At 50.3% G+C, this 19823-nt stretch overlaps 1 protein-coding gene across 8 annotated transcripts in view; it reads left to right on the top strand.

The window, feature by feature from the left end:
* Positions 1–19823, top strand: part of Tmem132d (transmembrane protein 132D) — a 310602-nt gene that overhangs the window by 286693 nt on the left and 4086 nt on the right. For 7 of the 8 annotated variants that reach the window (XM_048343144.1, XM_048343150.1, XM_048343145.1 and 4 more), the window contains 3 exons: positions 15366–15571; positions 17044–17317; positions 18290–18481. In XM_048343144.1, coding sequence (XP_048199101.1) covers positions 15366–15571; positions 17044–17317; positions 18290–18481 — 672 coding nt within the window. The remainder of the gene's footprint in view (positions 1–15365; positions 15572–17043; positions 17318–18289; positions 18482–19823) is intronic. The other variant, XM_048343146.1, reaches the window with a different exon arrangement.

Here is a 19823-nt window from a genome sequence, read left to right as displayed (position 1 = left end):
AATGTAAGTATGTATCAAAACATTGCCCTATCAATATATATCATGTACAATTTTCATCTATCAATTAAAAATAAGTGACAAAGAGAAATGAAAGCCAAAACACACTGACTGTATAAAAGCAATGGAGGAATCATCTGTCCTTACTGACGAGGCAGAGATGAGCTGCAATCTGCACTTCTGCTTGCTGCACCCTAGCATGCGGCATGGGTCCCGCTTGGTGGCCCCCAGCTCCACAGCGCCTTTCTCCCTGGGACCAGGGAAGCCCTGCAGTGGGGTTATGCTGGGACTGAGCTGAGGGTCCACGGTGGTTGGTGTCTAATTGTTTAGGAGCCATTCCAATCAGCTAGTGTTGGTGCTGGACTGTGGCCACTGAGTGTGACAACACAAACACACATATACAGACACACATGTGCGTGGGAGAGACACATACACATGGGTACATATACACATACATACACAGTCACACATACATGTACTATGCTTTAAAGTCAGCAACTTTCTATGGGAAAGAGAAGAATTTGAAGTCAGGAAGCCATTGTGGACACCACTAAACATTCCTCATCAACTTTGGAGTGCCTCTCTCTCTCTCTCTCTCTCTCTCTCTCTCTCACTCTCTCACTCTCTCCTCTTTCCATGGTCAAAGTCCAAGGCAGTTTTATTGGCTACAGCCGGGCCACTGTTTCCAAGCTGGAAGACAGGAGGTTGGGGTGAGTCTGGGGTCTCACTGGTGTGGGTTCAGTGACGCTTACAGATGCCACAGGGCCAGGAGACCACTGCAGCCCCACATCCTGTGGTTTCCAGCCTCTGTGTTGATGGAATATGGCACATGAGCAGATCCTGCTTCTCAGATGGTTGTTATGACCAGTTCAAAGATCAAAAACAGCTCTGGACTATTTTCTTACAGCATTATCCTTCTCCTGTATTGCTACAATAAATTAGTGTCGTGGGATTTGTTTTGTGTTCTAAGCCAAAGGTTGCAAATTGAAGGTCCTTTAGGTCATATCTGGCTGGTGCATACTGTGTTCTTGTCCTTTGAGTTTTGGAGAGTGGCCAACATTTAGAAGACTAAGATTATCACATGAAAATTCATGTTTAGAATAGGATGTGTCTCCTCTCTGAGGAAATGGGCTGTCTGGCAGCGCTGAGCTCTTTTCGGTACAAGGCCATAGTAAGGTGAATGGGCAATGCCAGCCTTCGGGGTAGAAACTTCACACAACGCTTGGTGATCCACACTGCCTCCTTTGAGACGGTGACCTCCACATGACACTAACATTTTAGGAAAGGTTTTCAGAAATACTCAAGTGTAAAGGAGTTCTATTGTGTTTGGGGCTCAATTGGGGTAAACATATCGAGTATTTGTCACCAGGCCTGACAATTGCAATGTAAACAAAGAAAAAGAAGTAGACCTCGTTTGTGACACCGGACAAAGATGTTGAGGGGGTTTTCTGAAGCTCAGACTCCAGGATTCCTTCCCAGGGCAGAGTGCAGAGTATGCATGTGCCAGCATCGTTTGTCAGCTGGCCTCAGTTGGGTTTCAGTCACTTTATACTTTGCAATGATTTTAGATTTCACAGAGAAACAGGGACAGGACAGTGTTCCCTGCTGGTTCATGAGTGTTGCAGCAAATGGCAGGATTTCCTTCGTTCACCAACCCATTGCATGTAGAGAACACACACGCATTCACCCTTCAGTGGACATCAGGGAGAAGCAGTCATTAGTTTACTGGTGCGGAGCCCAGTCAGGCCAGGTGAACAGAACCCAGAGACCAGCTGGATGACCCTGTGCCTGCAGCTCACAATGCTGTTCTTCACACTTCAGAATTGCTTGAGGCAGGATGCATGCTGGGTTTGTGTCACAGATTTAAAGAAGATGTCAGTTGGGTCATACTTACACATTGTGAAATGATTACCATAATGAGGTCAGTTACAAGTGGATCCCACAGAGCATAGAAGGTGTGATCATTTTCCCCTGCCACAGAAGATAGGGGGATAGAGGGGGGATAGGGGGAATGGGAGGCAGTGGAAACAGGCAGATGTTGATTAAAATATCTATATACTTTCAGCCATAAAATGAGTCAGGACTGGAGACCTAGTATGCATTATGGCAACGCCAGATGATGTACAATGATCATGTGCCATCCACTTGAAATGCAATTCTCCCTAATGTCACTAATTAAATAATATGCAAAGTGTAAGGACCACATTCCTGTTTCCTCAAGCCAGAATTTTCTTTCGCATTTAAGAATTTAGAATGATAAATGGGTAGAAACACGATGGATGAATGGTGGATAGATTGTTGTTATGTGATGGACAGGTAGTAAAGAAAACAAATGGTAAGTGGATGATTGACAAGAGAAGAAATAGCACATAGATATATAGAAAGCTGAATGGACAGACAGATGGTCCATAGATACATAGATCTAGAGAAAGATAGAAAGACAGACAATAGGCTGAAGAGGGGAAAGACAGCTTTTTCCTTTTGTAAAAACAGGCTATTGGCAAGCATCTTTAAAGGAAAAACTTTTTTCTTTTTTAGAACAATTGATTACACCAATTTTACTTTTCTTTAAAATGCTTTTTAAATTATTTATTGCCCATAAAAATGACAGCAAGGTATAGGACAAAACTTTGAAACCGAACTCTTTGGTAAACAGAGGATAATTGCTTTGCCCTAATACATCTTTGCAGACTTGATGTCAACAATTTAGGCTGGCTAAATTTTAAAATCACTGGAGTGGCACCCAGCTCCAGGTTTGGCATGTGTGTCCTCCTGAGAAAGTTGAGATGATACTAAGAAAATATTTGCTTTTAATTTTGGCATTTCCTTTAATGCTTCCAAGAGCAAAGAGTATGTGCTCTGGGTAGGGATTTAATTATTAGAATGAGGTTTGGGGTCTGACAGGTTCCAGTGAAACTCAGAAAGTCAGAGCTCACTGGGTTTCGAGCAAGTGCCTGGCTTCACCCAGCTCCCCACTCTGTCCTTGGCTCTGAGGTGGTTTGGGTGCCACCTCTCCTGTCATCCTGTCCTAAAACCTAGGCAAAGGAAAGGAGAACTGTCTTTTAAAAGCCCCCACGTGGAGTAAATGGCTAGAGCATGGGTGTTGGTGTTACATTCAAGCAGTAACTTTCTCATGTGCTTGGCTCATTCCGTTTTACTTGAATGCGGCATGGGCTATAACCTGGCTCTTGGCAGCCTTGTAGACATTCACGGGGAGTGTGGGGGGGGGGGGCGTCACCAAGCCCTACATCTTCCCTGATAGGGTCTCAGCTGCCCCACTGAAATCCGGCGTTGGCTGCTCGCTCCTCCCTCTGGATTGGGGCTAAGGAGGCCCTGGGCACACGGAATTGTGTGAATTGTGAATTGGGTGTTCGGCCATGCTCTGCGAGGTGGGCTTGCTGTCCTCTAAAAGGCCTTTTATGTGAGTGATGGGGGCCACAGAGCTGTGCCCCTCAACAGCATGCATGGGGACGTTCCATGCCAGTGTGACCAGGCCTTGTCTCTCGGGGCCTTCAGGCATGACTGGTGTGTCCATCGCTGCTGCGAACCAAGCCTCCTCTAATGGCTGCCCTGCAGAAAACAAGTTAGTTGGGGCTGCGTCGTTCTCCCTTGGATCACATCCTCAAGGGGGGGGGGGAGTGTCTCCCACCCAGAGCTGGGGAACCCAATGCTCTCCTTCCGGCTCCCACACCTACGTATTCCCATGTCAAGCCTGTGAATGCGGACGCCACCCCTGCCACGGAGAACCTGGCCCTCATTTGTAATTGTCCGGTGCTGAAGACAGGAAGAAATGCTCTCTGTGCCTATAAAGAACTCCACACTCCTGAGACAGAGGGAAACCACTCCTTACCGGCTCATTTGATCAGACTAGAAAGATGGGTTCAAGCACGCTGCCTCTGTGCTAATTCAGGAGACCCATACCCCACCGAGGGCATTCATGCTATGATGTAATCACTCCCACCATCATGGCAGGCAGGGCCAGCAACTTTTTGTTCTTCAAGTAGCCAAACCCTCATTTGTAGATGGACATTGTGCCTCAGGCAAGAAACTGCCTTGGCCTCCCCTGTCCTCTGTCTTCTGGCCTCCTCCCTCCCTGGCCTCTTCACCATGTACCTGAAAGCACACTGTTCAAGTTTACTTTTCTCTAAGCCACCACTCTCTGAATTTATGGTGTGTCCCTAACAAGACCATCCACTCCTGAAAATGGAAACACCCCAGGATGGAGCCCCACTGCTATTGGAGGGAGGGCCTGTTCCTCCCAGGAGCTCTCATCCGTGTGGGGCGAGTGGCTTGTGGCCTCATTGCTCCATTTCTCTGGCTGCTCCCAGACCCCAGTGGGGACTCCTCACTCTACACCTGGCAATGTGGTCCATTCCTCTGAGGCGGAGAACTCCGTCCTGCTGGATGGGTGAGTGATACAACGATGGTGTGCCATTCCACGCATTCCATGGTGGCTTAGGCATGCACATTGTGTACCCTGCAATGATATGTCACTATCATTTGTCAATCAAATACAATATTACGAATGCAATTTTAAAGAGATAATTTTATTTCTTGAAGAAGGAGGAAGGGAAGGGACAGACCTCACTGTCTGACCCTCTCACACTGCAGTCTCCAGGCCACCTCATCCCATGATATCCACTGGATCTCAGCCTCCCTCCACCCCGACCCCCACCCAGGAACAGGTAGCCAGTGCTCAGTGGCAGGACACCCCAGGCACCCTTGCTGCTCTCTTGAAGAAGCACTGTTGGGGGAATGAAAGTCCATCCAACAGCAGCCAGTGTCCCAGCCTGGGCAGTACTGGGCCGCCCTGTAGGACTGTCATCAAAGGGGAGGGGCGGTTACTGCAGCTCAGCCCTGGAATGGCCCTGCCACACTCCCCTTCCTGTTCTCCTCCGGGCACTGTGCCACTTCCCAAGCTGTGCCCCCAGAGGCCACGAGCTCAGTGAGACTCAGACAGCAGCCTGCAATGACCAGGACACTCTGTCTGTCCAGTGGCCTATTTCATTCAAGGGCATTTCATCAAAGATTTTATTTTAATAACAAAGCAGCATGCCAAGTACATCCTGCGTGAGGAGAGTCGGAAGCACTATTTCACTCAGCGTCCTTTACAAGGCCTGTGTGCTCACCACTGAGTGCAGATGGCACCAGAGAACACGTGCAGTTCCAGCAGCCACTGGGCGGCCCATGTCCCTGTCCCCACGGGCACTGGGAACCTGTGGCATCAGCACCATCTTGGAGTCCAGCATGGCAGAAGCAGCAGACAAGGAAGGGGGAGCACAGACGCCCCTTGGTGTGGGTGCTCAGGGCTGGGGACCCACAGGTCCCTGAGCAGTGGGGAAGCTGCCCACCCAGTGGTAGCTTCTTCTGAGCTCTGAGGACTGCTCCATCCTGATTCTAAATACCCACCCCCGGCCTGTGCCCGCGTTTACAGGAATACTGGTGCCTGCTTTCCCTCCATCTACCCATCACTGTCACAAGTATGGCTTTGATTCTAACACTCTCAAACATAAGAAACCCAAAGCTTCCCAAGAAAGATGTGTCCATCCTAGCTGTTATTTTGAAGGAGAAAGGCAGACTATAGCATATCACTGAAGAAGGAGGAGGAAGGAAGGAAGGAAGGAAGGAAGGGAGGGAGGGAGGGAGGGAGGGAAGGATGGAAAAGGACGGAAGGGAGGGAAATCTCAAGTACCCACACATGTGTAGACTCTATCTGGTTATCTATGGCTCCTCTCAGGGTGGGTTTAGAAGTGAAGGAGGGGCTCTGTCCTGGAGAAGGGGACACCAGAACCATCCCACATGTGTCTTTGTCATTTCAGTCATGAACCAGAATCAATGTTCTCATTTTTTATGACAAAAATAATTCAAAAAGGAAATCTCCAGTAAGGTATTCAGACTTTGAAAGCCAATATGAAACATTCATAAAAGATGACAAAGCTTTGTGAATTACAGGAAATAAATCCTTGAAAGAAGACCCTGGCGCATGGTGATTTCTCCTCGCTCTCTGGGAGCCTGAGGTCAGGCTGGGTGGCTCATGAACCAGGTAGAGTTTTCTAAGCAGGATGCCAGGCGCTTAGTGTGCAGGCAGAGGCAGATCTGTGGCAGGACAGCTGGGGCCCCGTCTTTATGGTCCCTCTCATAAATGAGCCACAGCGAGGACATTTCCTCACTGGCTTTGTGATGTTGGGACCCACATGGAAAATCCATGCAATGCTGGTTTTGACTCTGAGTCAATGCTGGTTTTGCATCATGTCTGTCTTGCTTTGGGGCTCATCTTGCATTCTGCATCGTCTGGGTCTTCACAGATGTGTAACGACAGGTGTCCACTGTTGTGATATAATCCAGTATACTGCCACTGCTCTGAAAACCCTGTTCTTCCCTCTACCTTTCTCCCCAAGCTCCTGGAAGCATTGGCCTTTTTTCCAACTCCATGGTTTGTCTGTTGTGAAAGGTCATAGACTGGGACTCGCAGAAGCCAGCCTTTCCAGGCTGGCCTTTTCCACCTCCTGACAGGGATCAAGGCTTGTCTTCCTGTGTGGTTCAAGATCCATTTGCTTACATGATGACTGGATGTACCATAGGGTATTTAACTGCGTGCACATTGGTGGGTGTTGGGACAGTTCTTCATTGAACTTCGAACATGAGTTTCCACTCCTGTGGGAAGGTGCTGAGGAGCAGAACTTCTCAGCAGAATGGAAAGAGCATGTTTCTTTTGGTAGGAAGTGGTCCAATGGTCTTGCGAAGAGGCTGTACCACCTCCTTTCTGCCTCACCCACCACCAGCCCCAGGCAGGCGAGGAGCACTGGGAATGGAGGAGGACAAGTTTACGTTTCTCCCACTTGAGTCAGCGTGGAACAAAGGTGGCAGGTGGCCACTCCTTGGGGAAGTTCCGGGCTGTGTTTGGCTTTGTCATGGCTCCAAACCTTCACAGCCTCCTTTTCTCTGCACAAAATCCCCCCAGGGTCCGTCCAGCAGCCCTCCCTAATGAGCTCGGCCTTTGCCACCATCCGAATCCTGACCGCAAGTTACTGGACGATTTACTCAGCAATGGAATAGAGTCCAGTATGAGGGGATAAGGAATCGTGTAGGTTGTGGAGAGAGAGGAGAGAGAGGAGAGAGAGGTGAAGAGGTGCAAAGCCAGGCTGGTGTCCCACACATGGTGGCCCCCACTGGGAGGCAGGCCTCCCTGTCCCCCATAGCTCCTCCGTGGGCCGTGCGTGGAGAAGGCACATTGGCACTGACTCTGCAGTCACGCTGTGTTGGAAGCACGCATTCTGATGTGGGCTCAGGCGATGGAGGATTACTGTCTCACTTTGCTCAGTCTTAGCAGACAATCCTCCCACTCAGAGCTGAGTGTTTGTTGAGGAGTTGGGGAGGGGGGAAGGATCCCACAATCAGCTCTCAACCATCCACCTTAGCAGATGAGATGGAGGCAAAGCCTTTCAGACACTCAGGCAGCGGGCTCTGTCTTTGTGAGAGGCTACACATTGCTGTCAGCTCTTTGTGGAGAAAGGATAAGAGGACCCACCATGCGGGTGGGCTCAGGTGTCCCCGCCCCTCTCTGCCCATACTCTGTGTTCCAGGGAGAAGCCACAGTCACCCATGCGACCTGCTGAGACATGGGGAAATAACCTTCACAGGGTTTTCTTGGGGCTCCCTCAACCAATCACCACAGCTGAGGTCATGTTCGGCTGTTTGTCACCATTCTGGAGAGCAGAAAGCCAGAACCAGGGGTCTCCTGGGCTCTGCTCTCCTCAGAGGCTCTGAGGGGGGAGGTGCTGCTTCCCTGGTTCCTAGGCCTGCAAGGCCCTGTGGAGTCCTTCATGCACCCCCCGCCCCCCCAGCATGCGGGCCCTCCTTTGTGCATCCTCCTCAAGATTCCAGTCCCTCGCAGGCCCTGCTTCCAGTCAGTCCCTGCCACCTCTCAGTCTCCTGCTTCTCGGTGATGCTGAGGGCCCTGTCAAGTGCCACAAACCAAGCTCTGGGAGCCGGAGCGAATCGGAAGGATGCCAACTGCACCCAGGTCCCATGGTCCGCACCTGCCAAGGGGAAGCTCCGCGTTCCACTCATGCCACTAGACACAGGCCCTGTGACTCCTGCCCACCCTGAAATCTTTCTGCTTTACATTTTGAGGTCCTTCTCTTTCTTTGTAGTGACAAAATGCAGCAGGCAATCATGAGCTTCAGAGCAAAGCACAGCTTTGGGCCCTCAGGGAGGGCCATGGGCAGAAATGGCGTCACCCTCCCTCAGGTGCAAGGGTTGTGGGCAGTGAGTGGTAGGTGGCATGGAGCTCATGTGGGAGTCCTGAGCTAGGTTAGAGCAGCACCTGGTACCTGGGTCATATCTGGACCAGGCAGCTTCTCCCAGGGCCCTGAGGCAAAGGGCAAAGCGCTGAGCATTTCAGAATGCCAAACCCCAGCGAAGGGTGGGCTGCACTGTGATGGTTGATGTGTGGTTTTCTGAGTTGTTCCTGCACTCCATTATCATCTTTAGCTACCAAGCTGCATCTGACATGAGTTGGTGAACAGTATGAAGGGTCCATGCATAGTTGGAGCTGCTTTGAGGGGCCATGAGGTCACTTCCTGTGTCACGTTCAAGGCAAGCTATGCAGAAATACATATCCCACCAGAAATTCGTGTTCTCTTTCCTCTGCACTCAGAGAGCACACTCGAGTGATCGAAATAAAATGACTGTGGGTCAGTTATATTATCTATAAATTCCATGTTAGCTCATGTTGATAAAGCACAGAGCTGCAGGCTGCTGCTCTGCAGGTCTGCAGAACAGAATCCAGTAAGTGCTAACACATCCTTCTTGCTGTCCCTCTTTGTGCTCTGGGAACAGACTCCATCTTCGTGGGGGCCTTCCTTCCTGCATCATTACTTCTACAAAGCTTTCAAGAACCCCAAACAGGACATGGACATTGGGGGCCAAAGCTAGAGAGTGAGCATCAGCTTATTCATGTGCACCAATCCTTCAGTGTCAAAAACATGTTTGGCCCAAAGGAAATAGAAAAGGACACACATTTAGTAGCTTCCAGAAATCACCTGACATTTTGTTTTCCAAGATCATCAAAGGTTGTTAGAATTGTGGATGGCTAGGAGTTCTAGTATTCCACAGCAGACCCAGAAGACTCTCTAGTAATTTGTTCTATATTTTATGATGAACTACAAGAGAGGAGTTCAAAGATTTTTTAATACCCGCCAAAAAAGATAAATGCTTAAGGGAGGTAGAAATGCTAATTGCCTTGATTTTTATCATGACACAATGTACAAAGTTATCAGGTTATCACACCCTACCCCATAAATACGAACAATTATTAGATGCCAATTAAAGTGCTTTAAAATGCAATTCCTTTACAGTACTCCTTCAGCTAATAAATGCTATTCATCTTCAAAGACAGAAAAAAAGAATCATCTAGGGAAAGGAAGGGTGGGGGAGGGGGACAAAGCAGCTGCAAGTGGAAGAAAAATAGGTCCATTTAGATTTTTCTGAGGTCTCCCATCTCCCCTTTTCATACCTCCTTTGGAGCATGCATGTGTGTGCATGAGTGTGTGCACTGTATGTGGGTGATCAGCGTTGAGGAGGTTTGCACTGTGGACCCAGAGCAGGGGGTGGGTCTCTGCACATCACAGGATCCTTTGATGACTTGCTGGCCTGACTTGCACAGAGCTGTTTCTTTCCTTCGTGTGCTTTGGCAATGAGGGTAAGAGCACGGGAAGTGGATCGGACAGCACTCAGGCCATGGCACCCATGCCATGGGTGCCCCCAACCCATTTTGTCTCACTTCTCCAGTACCTCAGCCACCTTAGGCAGGTCTTCAACTCATTTGCACTCCATCCCATGTGTGTGGGTGGGGGGAGACAGACACAGGTGGACAGGCAGAGATCTCAGCTCATCACTTGCATCAAATTCTGTTGGTCATTCAAGCCTTTGAGGCCTGTCCAAGGACAGAGGACCAGACATCTGCTCTTCAGTAGAGCTATAGCAAGACCACTTTGGAGAAGGTTGAAGAGACAGAGGTGGCCATTTGCACCACGTACAATCCCGCCACACACTTCTGGGTCAGGGAGTCTCAGTGTACTCTGGAAAAAGCAGTTGGGCTTGCTCGCAGGCCTGGCCCCACAGGCCCATGGGAGAAGCAAGTAGAGGTGGGGAGGCAGCGGGTGGCCTTAGCCTTCTCTAGCCCCACATCCCCAGAGAACTGGAGAGGTGAGCATCTGTAACTACAGGGGGGGCAAAGTGTGTTCAGAGTCCTTCTAGTCGCGGACGCAGTCCTCAGCTGTGCCGTGTGGTTGCTGTGTGTCTTTGACAATCATGTTTGGGAAGCGTGCCTAGCACAGTGGCTCTCCACTGTGGCAGGCTTTGCAAGGCCTCTCAGAGATGTCCAGAGGCAGATTTGATGGTCACGACTGGTGTTGTATCGCTGCTGTCATCTAGTGGGGGAACAATCCACATCCTGCAGTGCCCAGGTCAGCATCCTACACAAGCAATTACCTTCCAACACAGCGAGGGCTGGACCAGAGCCTGGCCCGTGGCGGGGGCTGCTGGCATCAGTTGTTATGAAAATTCTCTCCCATCAGAGCGCTGGTTATCAGTAAGGTCGCTGGGAAGACAAGTGTGACCTTGTGACCACACACTGAGCCATGGTGAGAACAAAGGGAGAACGGCCCTTGAATTCACTCTCAGGTGGGATGGAACGCTCAGTGGAAATGACAGGACAATGGGCCATAGACCTGGGTGGGGTATTCTGAAGAAAAATGCCAATCTGATGGAGGCAATTCCACAGACACAGGACATCCCTGCCTCAGACCATGTGTGTGAGGCCCACTACCGCCAGAGCAGAAATGGCTGACAACCATCCAGTATGGATGTCACCTAGCCCTGGGAGGCTGTGGGAGCAGACAGCCCCTAGCTGGGAGCTCCCAGAGGCCAGAGCCATGCCACTCTTAGGCTGGCTCTTGATGGGGCAGAGAGATTATTGGAAGCAAAGAGGACTTGCCCCTGGGGTACCCCATCTTACTCTGGGCCACTCAGTTAAGCTGCCAGGCAAGCGTTGGGTTTTCATCTCTGTCTATGCACACCCCCACCCCACCCCCGCCATCTGGCCTCTTTCCTACCTCACAACATCTTCCTAATGCACCTTTTTGCATAGCTTCCTAGAGTGCTCAGCCATCTGACTCATGGGGACAGGAGGCTGGGGAGAAGAAGGGCCAGATCCAATTCCAGCTGTGGACTCAACGAGTCAACAAAGCTCAGGTCTCCTGCTACTCTCATCTGCATCGTGGGCTTCATAATGGTTCTTACCTCATTGTAGGACTCAAACAAGTCAGTACCTTTGCAAGGCACTCTGTGTCCACAAACAGTATGATTCTTGTTTGTGCTATAGTTCAGGCCCAGGAGATCAGTCATTACAAAAAGGCACCACCAGCCAGTGGCTTTCATTCCAGGGTTCTCCCGGTGTGTTACCATCACCGAGTCAGAGAAGAGAAAACGACATCTCAGTAGCCTTAAACACTTGGGAAAGAAGGGAAAGAGAAAAGTGTCAGAAGAACATAAATAATTTTGCCACAAACGTCGGCACTATTTAAATAAGATTTAAATTCTCCCCACATTTAAACAGAAAAGAAAGAAGGGGCATTAAATTCACATAAGTGCCGGATTACGCACCCTGGAGTCAGAAATATTAACTCTGTCTTCATAACAGAGGAGTGCGACTGGCTGGAAATGGGTTTATTGAAGAGGCTCCAGGGTGTTAATAGATCATCCCTTCAAGCCATCAGCACGGTAAAGTGGCAGTTAATAAATTATTTGACGTGTCCCGTTAGTCATCTGTTAATGAGCAGCCACGAACAGGTCTTCAGGCGGCTCACCTGGACCATTGCATCTCTGCACCTCCTCTCCAGAAGGGGGCCCTTGTGAGGCTGACATCGGTGTGCTGCCTCCAGGGCTGTGGCTTGAGAAGGTGGTGTCTGAGCTCCCGGCCAGAGGCTCTGTCCCTTGGGAACATGGGGTGGGGATGGGGAGAGGAGGAGGCGGGGGAAGGGTACATCCTGGCTCTTCTCCCCAGCCCAGGTGTGAGGCTCCAGTTCACCCTGGGGAATCTAGGCTCCAGTGCCAAATCAAGACTGCCACACAGGGTTCCACTGGTTCCCAAGGGGTTCTACAGGGCTCTGTGGGGCTCTACAGAGCTCCAGTAGCTTACACAGAGCTCCACAGGGGCTTCTGAGATAGTCAGGGAGGCTCCTTGAACCCAGTCTTCCCAAGGGAGACCTCGACGAGGGAGAAAGCAGGTGCGGGCAGAGAGGAAGGGGCACCCAGGTGAGGGATGACCCTCCCGTGGCTGCCATGACAAGTGGCCGTGAGTCCCATGACTTCAGACAGTAGATGCAGATTCTCTCCTGGTTTTGGAGATGCAACATCTGGTGGCCACAGTCTCCTCTGAGTATCCCAGGGGAATTCTGTCCCTTGCCTTATCTGGCGTCCAGAGTCTGAAAGTGGCACTCGTGGGCTATAGCTACGTCGATCAAGTCTTTACAATGCCCCCCGCCCCCACTTCTCCTCTCCATCTGAGCTGTGTCAGTGCCCAGAGGGGACTCCTCAGCCCACATTCAGAATGGGTTCCGGCTCCTTTTCTTGGCAGGTGTGGTTTAGCCAAAAGATCCTGAGTTGACGATTGTTTCTCTGGAAATGAGTCTTAGTGGGCACTTGTTGTTCCTCTTACCCATCCCTTCATCCCTCCTCCCATCCTTCTTCTGTTTCTTCCCTCTCTCCTTCCCTCCCTTCCTTCCTTGCCTGCACTCTCCCTCCCCCTCTCTCATTCAGGAAGCCAGCTCCTTTGTGACAACCGAGTCTGAGTCAGAAATGGCAGACTTGAAAAAGAAACAGCCTTCAATTAGAGTCCTTGGGCCTCGAGCAAAGAGAGCCACGGCCAGGCCACAAATTATTATAAAGCAGCCAAGTTTGTTCCATTCCGCTTTGCAATCAGATTTAAGTACTTTTGCTATTGGCAGATACTGAGGATGACAAACTCTTCCAACTCTTAAGTGGAGCCAGGTACACATTTCTATTCCAAGCTATTGATCAGCCCCGCCCAGGCCCCATCTCACAATAGCTCCTCTTGTATTTGTGAAGCCCAGAGGCCAGAGAAAAGAACCTGCGTCGGACATGCCTTTATGTTTGTACAACCTAGCAATTTCTGCTCTGCTTTTCTTCACACCCCTTTAAGTGCTGAAGGGAGGCTTTTGTCCTCAGAATAGATAGACACCAGGAAAGCCCTCTGGTCAAGCCTGAGAGGGAAGGAGCCAGCAGGTGCCCACCATTGCCAGCTCTGCCTCTTCCCAGCACATTTCTTGGGAGATGGGGTTTGGTGTCTCTGGGCCTCCGGTTCATCATCTGTAGGATGTGGATAGTAGCAAGGCCTGCCCCCATCCCCCACTGGGGCTGGGGTAGGGGGCACTAAAGAAGGATTCTTGGACCATACCTGGCAGCCCTGTTGTGTCCCCAGTGCTTGGTAAATGGGGTCCTGCATGGTCCCCTGCCCTGGTCCACACCTGCCCAGCAAAGCCCAGAGGAGGGACCCCTTTTCTGGCCCCAAGGTGTAGCCTCCTCTCCTTCTCTGAGAGGCAGCTGGTGAGAGAGAATACATTTATCCCACCCCATCTGTAGTTCTGAACTTTGAGGATCTGGAGCCCATTTTCCTAGGCTGCAGCCTCAGTGTGGACAGAACAGCACTCTACAGGCCTCCAGCCCTGCCTTCTCCCATCCCTTCAAGATGGCGGTACAGCATTTCTCCAAGGGCCTCGGTGCCTACTTCCTTCTCCTGGAGTCACCAAAACTCCCTCTGCCTTCCTCTCATGAGGGCAGCCTAATTATAGCTAGGACCAATCAAAAGAATCTAGGACAGTGTACTTTTCTTTTTTTTCTCAAATTTTTATTATCAAACTGATGTACAGAGAGGTTACAGTTTCATACGTTAGGCAATGGATACATTTCTTGTACTGTTTGTTACCTTGTCCCTTATACCCCCCTCCCTCCTTCCCCTTTCCCTCCCCCGCCCCCGGAGGTGTTCAGTTCACTTTATACCAAACAGTTTTGCAAGTATTGCTTTTGTAGTTGTTTGTCTTTTTTTACCCTGTGTCTCTCAATTTTGGTATTCCCTTTCAATTTACTACTTCCAATACCAGTATACACAGTTTCCAATATACTCAGATAAGATTACAGAGATAGTGTAGGTACAACCACAGGAAGGTGATACAACAACATCATCAATAATAGAAGCTACAGATACACATGGGATGTTGAAAGTAGTTACAACTGTGATATAACAATTGTTTCCATAACATGGAGTTCATTTCACTTATCATCATCTTATGTGTTCATAAGGGTATAGCTATTGGGCCTTGTGATGCTCTGCTATGACTTGCCTAAACCTGTACTAATTATTCCCAATAAGGGAGACCATAGAGTCCATGTTTCTTTGGGTCTGGCTCACTTCACTTAGTATAATTTTTTCCAAGTCCTTCCATTTCCTGACAGTGTTCTTTTCTTAAAACAGTAGCCAAGACAACCCAAGTGCCCACTGAGAGATGAATGGGTATGGAAAGTGAGGTCAATATACATGGTGGAATACTATTTAGTCCCTAAAAAGAAGGAAATTCTGCCATTGCAAAAGTGTGGTTGACCCTGGAAGGAGCTGTGCCGAGGGAAAGAAACCAGGCACAGAGGCACGAACACCACAGGATCCCACTTGCATGTGGGCTTGGAAAGAACAGGACTTGTAGAAGGACAGACCAGAAGTATGGTGGCTGGGGCAGGGAGGAGGGGGGCTGGGGTACAAAGTTTCAGTTACAGAAAGCTAATAAGCTTGACGCCTCTAAGGTTCAGCATGGTCACCTCAGCTCTCTTCCTGTTATGATGTAGCCTTAGTGTACACTTGCAATTTGCCAACACAAGTAGCTATTAAATGCACTCTCTCTCCTCCCTCCCTCCCCCCTCCCCCCCCCCCCCCCTCTCTCACACACACACACACACACACACACACACACAGGAGATGAAGGCTGGCTCTGTGTGCTAATGTGGATCTGGTGGCTGTGTCACGTGTACATCATGCTGTGTACATACAGAAAACAGACACCATCTTGCCAGTCACTTGCCATTACGGCTGGGAATGAGACCCTCAGTGACCTCCGACCTGCAGTGTCCCAGGCAATGTCCCTGCATCTGCTTTGCTCAGCAGCGGCTACCCGCATGTGTCTGCTCTACCCAAGGATTCCCTCCTTGGCGCAGCCCTGGGCCCCCTGGGTCCCTGGGCTGTGGAATGTGGCGAAAACTCACTCACCTTGCCCCCACTCTCTCCCGCATCTTGACAGGTTTCTGACAGATGCGACTATGTCTTCGTCAATGGGAAAGAAATGAAAGGCAAAGTGAACGTGGTAGTCGACTTCACCTACCAGCACCTGCACAGCCCCCTGGAGATGACAGTGTGGGTCCCCCGGCTCCCACTGCAGATCGAGGTGTCAGACACGGAGCTCAACCAGATCAAGGGCTGGAGGGTCCCCATCTTCTCCAACAAAAGGTATATGAGTCTGTTACAGAGACCCACACTGGGAGTGCATGGCAGGGGGTAGGTGGGAAGCAAAGGTCAAGCTTGGCAGAGCCAAAGGATGTGTATGTCACTGTAATGTCAGGCCTCTCTCTGCCCCTCAGCTCTGGTTTGCTCTGCGCTGGCTTCGTCTTTGATCAGACTTTTCCTCTATCTTGCCTGTTACCCCTTTTCTTCCTCAGAGTTCCAGCAACAGTCCTGAGCTGAAGCCTTATACCTTCATTTGGGTGGCATGTCTGCTCCCTACCTGGTTGCCTTAGCTAGGTGGCTAGACTACAGAGTGAACAGAGAGAATTGAGACACAGGCCTTGAGCTGGAGCCAGAGGAGGCCAAGACCAGGTCCCTGATGGTCAGGGCACAAAGAGCAGGGGCTTCCTAGGAAGACCTCCAACCAGCTTCTACCTGACCAGGGCAGCAGGTGCTTTTAGTCAGAGGGAGTCTGAGCTTGTCCACTGTACCCAATGCCACACAGAGGAAATTTCACAGAATGATAAGAGTCTCCTCCATCCACCTAGAAGCCAGATGAGCACCAGAAAAGGAGAGGTGCAGAAGTTAGTCCCACCTATTCAGCAGGAAGCGATCAAGATGATCACAATTTAAGGCTAGTCCCCACCAAATGTTATGAAGATCCAATGTCCACTAATGAGCCAGGTATGGCATCTTCAACATAGATACTCAGGGGGATCATGGTCCAAGACCAGCACCCTTTTGTATAAAAAGGCACACAAAAGTTTATTTCAGTCTAAGTACAGACCTGGGCAGGAAATGAGACCCTATTTCAAAATAAACCAGTGAAAACCAATCTGGAGATACGGCTCGGCAGTTGAGCACCTGCCTAGCAAGCTCTGGGATCTCAGTTTGAACCCCAATCCTAAGAGTGTGCATCCAATCATGCTTTTTAAATTAGGGTAGATTAATTGTATAAAGTGAGGGGTTTCACTGTGGTATTTCCATGCATGTATATAATATACTTTGATCAGATTCACAACCCCATCACCCTCTCCTCTCCATTTTATATTCATGTCCTTATTTTCGTTTTGATGGTTTTAGGTCTAGATCCTGCCTATGAGAGAGAAAAAAAATTCAGTGCTTTTCTCTGTGGGACTGGTTTATGTCACTTAACATGATCATCTCCAGTTCTACCCATTTGCCAGCAAATAACATAATTCCATTCTTCTTAATAGCTCAGTTAGACTACCTCCTGTGTATCTACCACATTTCCTTTATGCATCCATCGGCCAATGGGCACCCTGGCTGGTTGCATAGCTAACTTAGCTACTGTGAATAACGCTGCAGCAAAAATCTGACCGTGCAGAGATCCCTGCGGTAAGCTAGCTTGTACTCTTCCAGGTGCACACACAGAGCTACCTCTGTGGTAAGCTAGCTTGTACTCTTCCAAGTGTACACACAGAGGTATCTGCTCAACTGCAGTGATTCCTTGACAGGCCAGCTCGGGACAGTGAGGAAGAGGAGGAGGAGGACAGGAAGGGCCGTGGCTGCGCCCTGCAGTACCAGCACGCCATGGTGCGGGTCTTGACGCAGTTTGTGGCTGAGGCACCTGACCCTGGGGGTCACCTGGCCTACCTCCTGGGCTCAGACTGGCACGTGGACATCACCGAGCTCATAAATGACTTCATGCAGGTGGAGGATCCCAGGATCGCCAAGCTTCAAGGGGGACAGATCCTGATTGGGCAGGAGCTGGGGATGACCACCATTCAGGTAAGAAGACCCTGGAGACTGGCTGGCCACATGCCTGCCCCTTCGTGCTGCCTAGGGGGAAACTCAGCTCTCTGCCCTTACTTTGAGCAGATCCTATCTGGAGGTAATGTTAATGACATTGTAACGTATTATGATGACATCTTCGTAAGATTCACCAAAATCTTATAAAGCAGAAAGTGAAGGAGAAAACCTGTTTTATCCAGGTGGGAGTGAAAGCAGAGATGGAGAAGCAAGGCTACAGACAGTCTCCCTGAGCAAGGTTCTTGCTCTTGGGTGAGAATGGCCCCAGCCTCACTGTGCAGGTCATTACAGCCATACAGAGGAGAAATGAGACTTGAGATGTTAGCACCAGGGGTTGAGGCTCAGTACCCATGTGGGGGGAGAGGGGGCAGGAGGGACGCAAGACAACACTCCAGAATGGCCTCAGGCATCACGACTCAGTTCCAAAACGGTCCCAGACATCACGATTCAGTTCCCCAAGTGTGGCAAGAGATGAGATTAGACAGTGCCTAAACCAGCAGGCTCTAGCATTTAGTTACGCACCAGTCTCCATGTGGGAGGAAGAGATAGAAGAACATACAGCTAGCATATCAGACCCACGGTTCCTTGGTTATAGGCAAGCTTTCCAGAAATAAAGCATTTAAGAAAAATTAAACAGATGTGGAGCAGCAATGGCAGAAGAGATCTATGCTATGTACAAGTCTTAGTACTCTGAGGAACAAGTATGGATTCCCCTAGTCAAGGGGGGAGGGCAGCTTGCTTGTGGGTGCAGGCAGGCTGACAATCCACCCTACACACTCCTGGCTGCAACGTGGAAGTTTCCACACTCAAGACCGATGGTTAGAAGGAAACGTCCATGGGGAAGACCCCTTCTTGTCACTCACCTGCCCCTTCCCCCCACCCTGCACAGAGCATCCTTGGTGTCCTGCCTGAATAGCAGGCTCCCCTCCTCATGTTGGTTCTGCCCTGCAGATCCTGTCCCCGCTGTCCGACGCCATCTTGGCTGAGAAGACCATCACTGTGCTGGAAGAGAAGGTGACCATCACAGACCTCGGGGTCCAGCTGGTCACGGGACTTTCGCTCTCCTTGCAGCTTAGCCCAGGGAGCAACAGAGCCATCTTTGCCACTGCAGTGGCTCAGGAACTTCTGCAGAGACCCAAGCAGGTAAGGAGCCAGGATAGAGTCACCCCCAGGCAGGTCTCTCCTTGCAGTGGATCGTCATACACTGGTGGAGCCGAGACCCAGCAAGGCACCATGCACTGGGCCTCACAGATGGCGCAGAGCTGAGTGGGTGACTCAGCCACACATCAGGAGCCTTACGCAAGGATTCCTCTTCTCCTGGGAATGTTGAATGCCTCCAGCCCATCAAGCAGATGTCTCTGGCAGCTTCACCAGCAGTCAGGAACATTTCTCCCAACACTCCCTTTACAATGTGAGCTGCCAAAGGCAGTGGGCCCTGGCCCACCAGCTGAGACTTGACCGTTCCAGCAGGGAGGAGTTGAGCTGGACTGGCTGTGGGTTCATGGCACCCTCCCAGCTCCCAGCCTGAACCCCTTACTGCACAGTCCCCTCGGATGTGTCAGCTTACTGCTGGACCCCTGTGCTGTGGCCTTTGTGTGTAGGGCTTGGCATTAGAAACCACTTGAGAGTGGATGATTCCATCAACAGATACAAATTCTTGGCAAAGTCAAGCCTTCTCTTTCTCAAGAAGGATGACTGCCAGCATGCAAGGCCTAGATAGTGAAGAACTCACTAGGGGCCATTTCTGTCTTCTCGGGGTGATAACAGCAGGTAGCCTCCAGCTAGGAGTAAAGGAAATGACAAAGCAGCTGGAATAAAGGCAAAGAGCTAATCCAGTTCTGACACACAGAGGTAAACATGCTCCCCTGAGATGGGCTGGATAGCCCTTGGTCCCTGCTGCAGTGTGGCTCTGGCATTTTAGCTTCAAGAAACCTCTCGTGCTTAAATTTCCTGCCGAGGCTTCACAGCACATGGGTGGAACCTGGTAATACATGCTGTGTCCTGCGGCTTTTGCAACTTGGCAGAGTTTTCCACACCACAGCTAATTCAAGCCAATGTCTAACAAGGTAAGGAGTCATGGACTGAGCTGAAGAAAGGAGCAGAACCCATGCAGAGCCTTCCGGAAAGAGGGAGGGAGAGAGAGAGAGAGCGAGAGAGAGAGAGAGAGAGAGAGAGAGAGAGAGAGAGAGAGAGAGAGAGCCAGATCCAAGCAAACTTCATTAGCACTAGGGAAATCTGTGGCCCCAAATAGCAGGCCCATGACACCCCCTGTCAGGCCCACACTCCCTCCTCTGTGATGTTATTTGGTCTTTTTGTTTTTGTCTTCCTGTGGATAAACACTGTACCCAGACATTCGCTTTCTCAAGAGGGGGGGCATCACTGCCAAAGTGAGGGAGTTCTCACTCCTGTCATTCCACCACCAACAGTTTCAGTCTGTCTGTCTTCTTTTCAAACACACAAGGGAGGAAGAGAGAGAACCTGGCCA

The sequence above is a fragment of the Perognathus longimembris genome, chromosome 3 (assembly GCF_023159225.1).
Source record: "Perognathus longimembris pacificus isolate PPM17 chromosome 3, ASM2315922v1, whole genome shotgun sequence".
NCBI classification, from domain to species: domain Eukaryota; kingdom Metazoa; phylum Chordata; class Mammalia; order Rodentia; family Heteromyidae; genus Perognathus; species Perognathus longimembris.
Note: the sequence above shows the minus strand (reverse complement) of the source record. Positions and strands in the feature narration are given on the sequence as shown.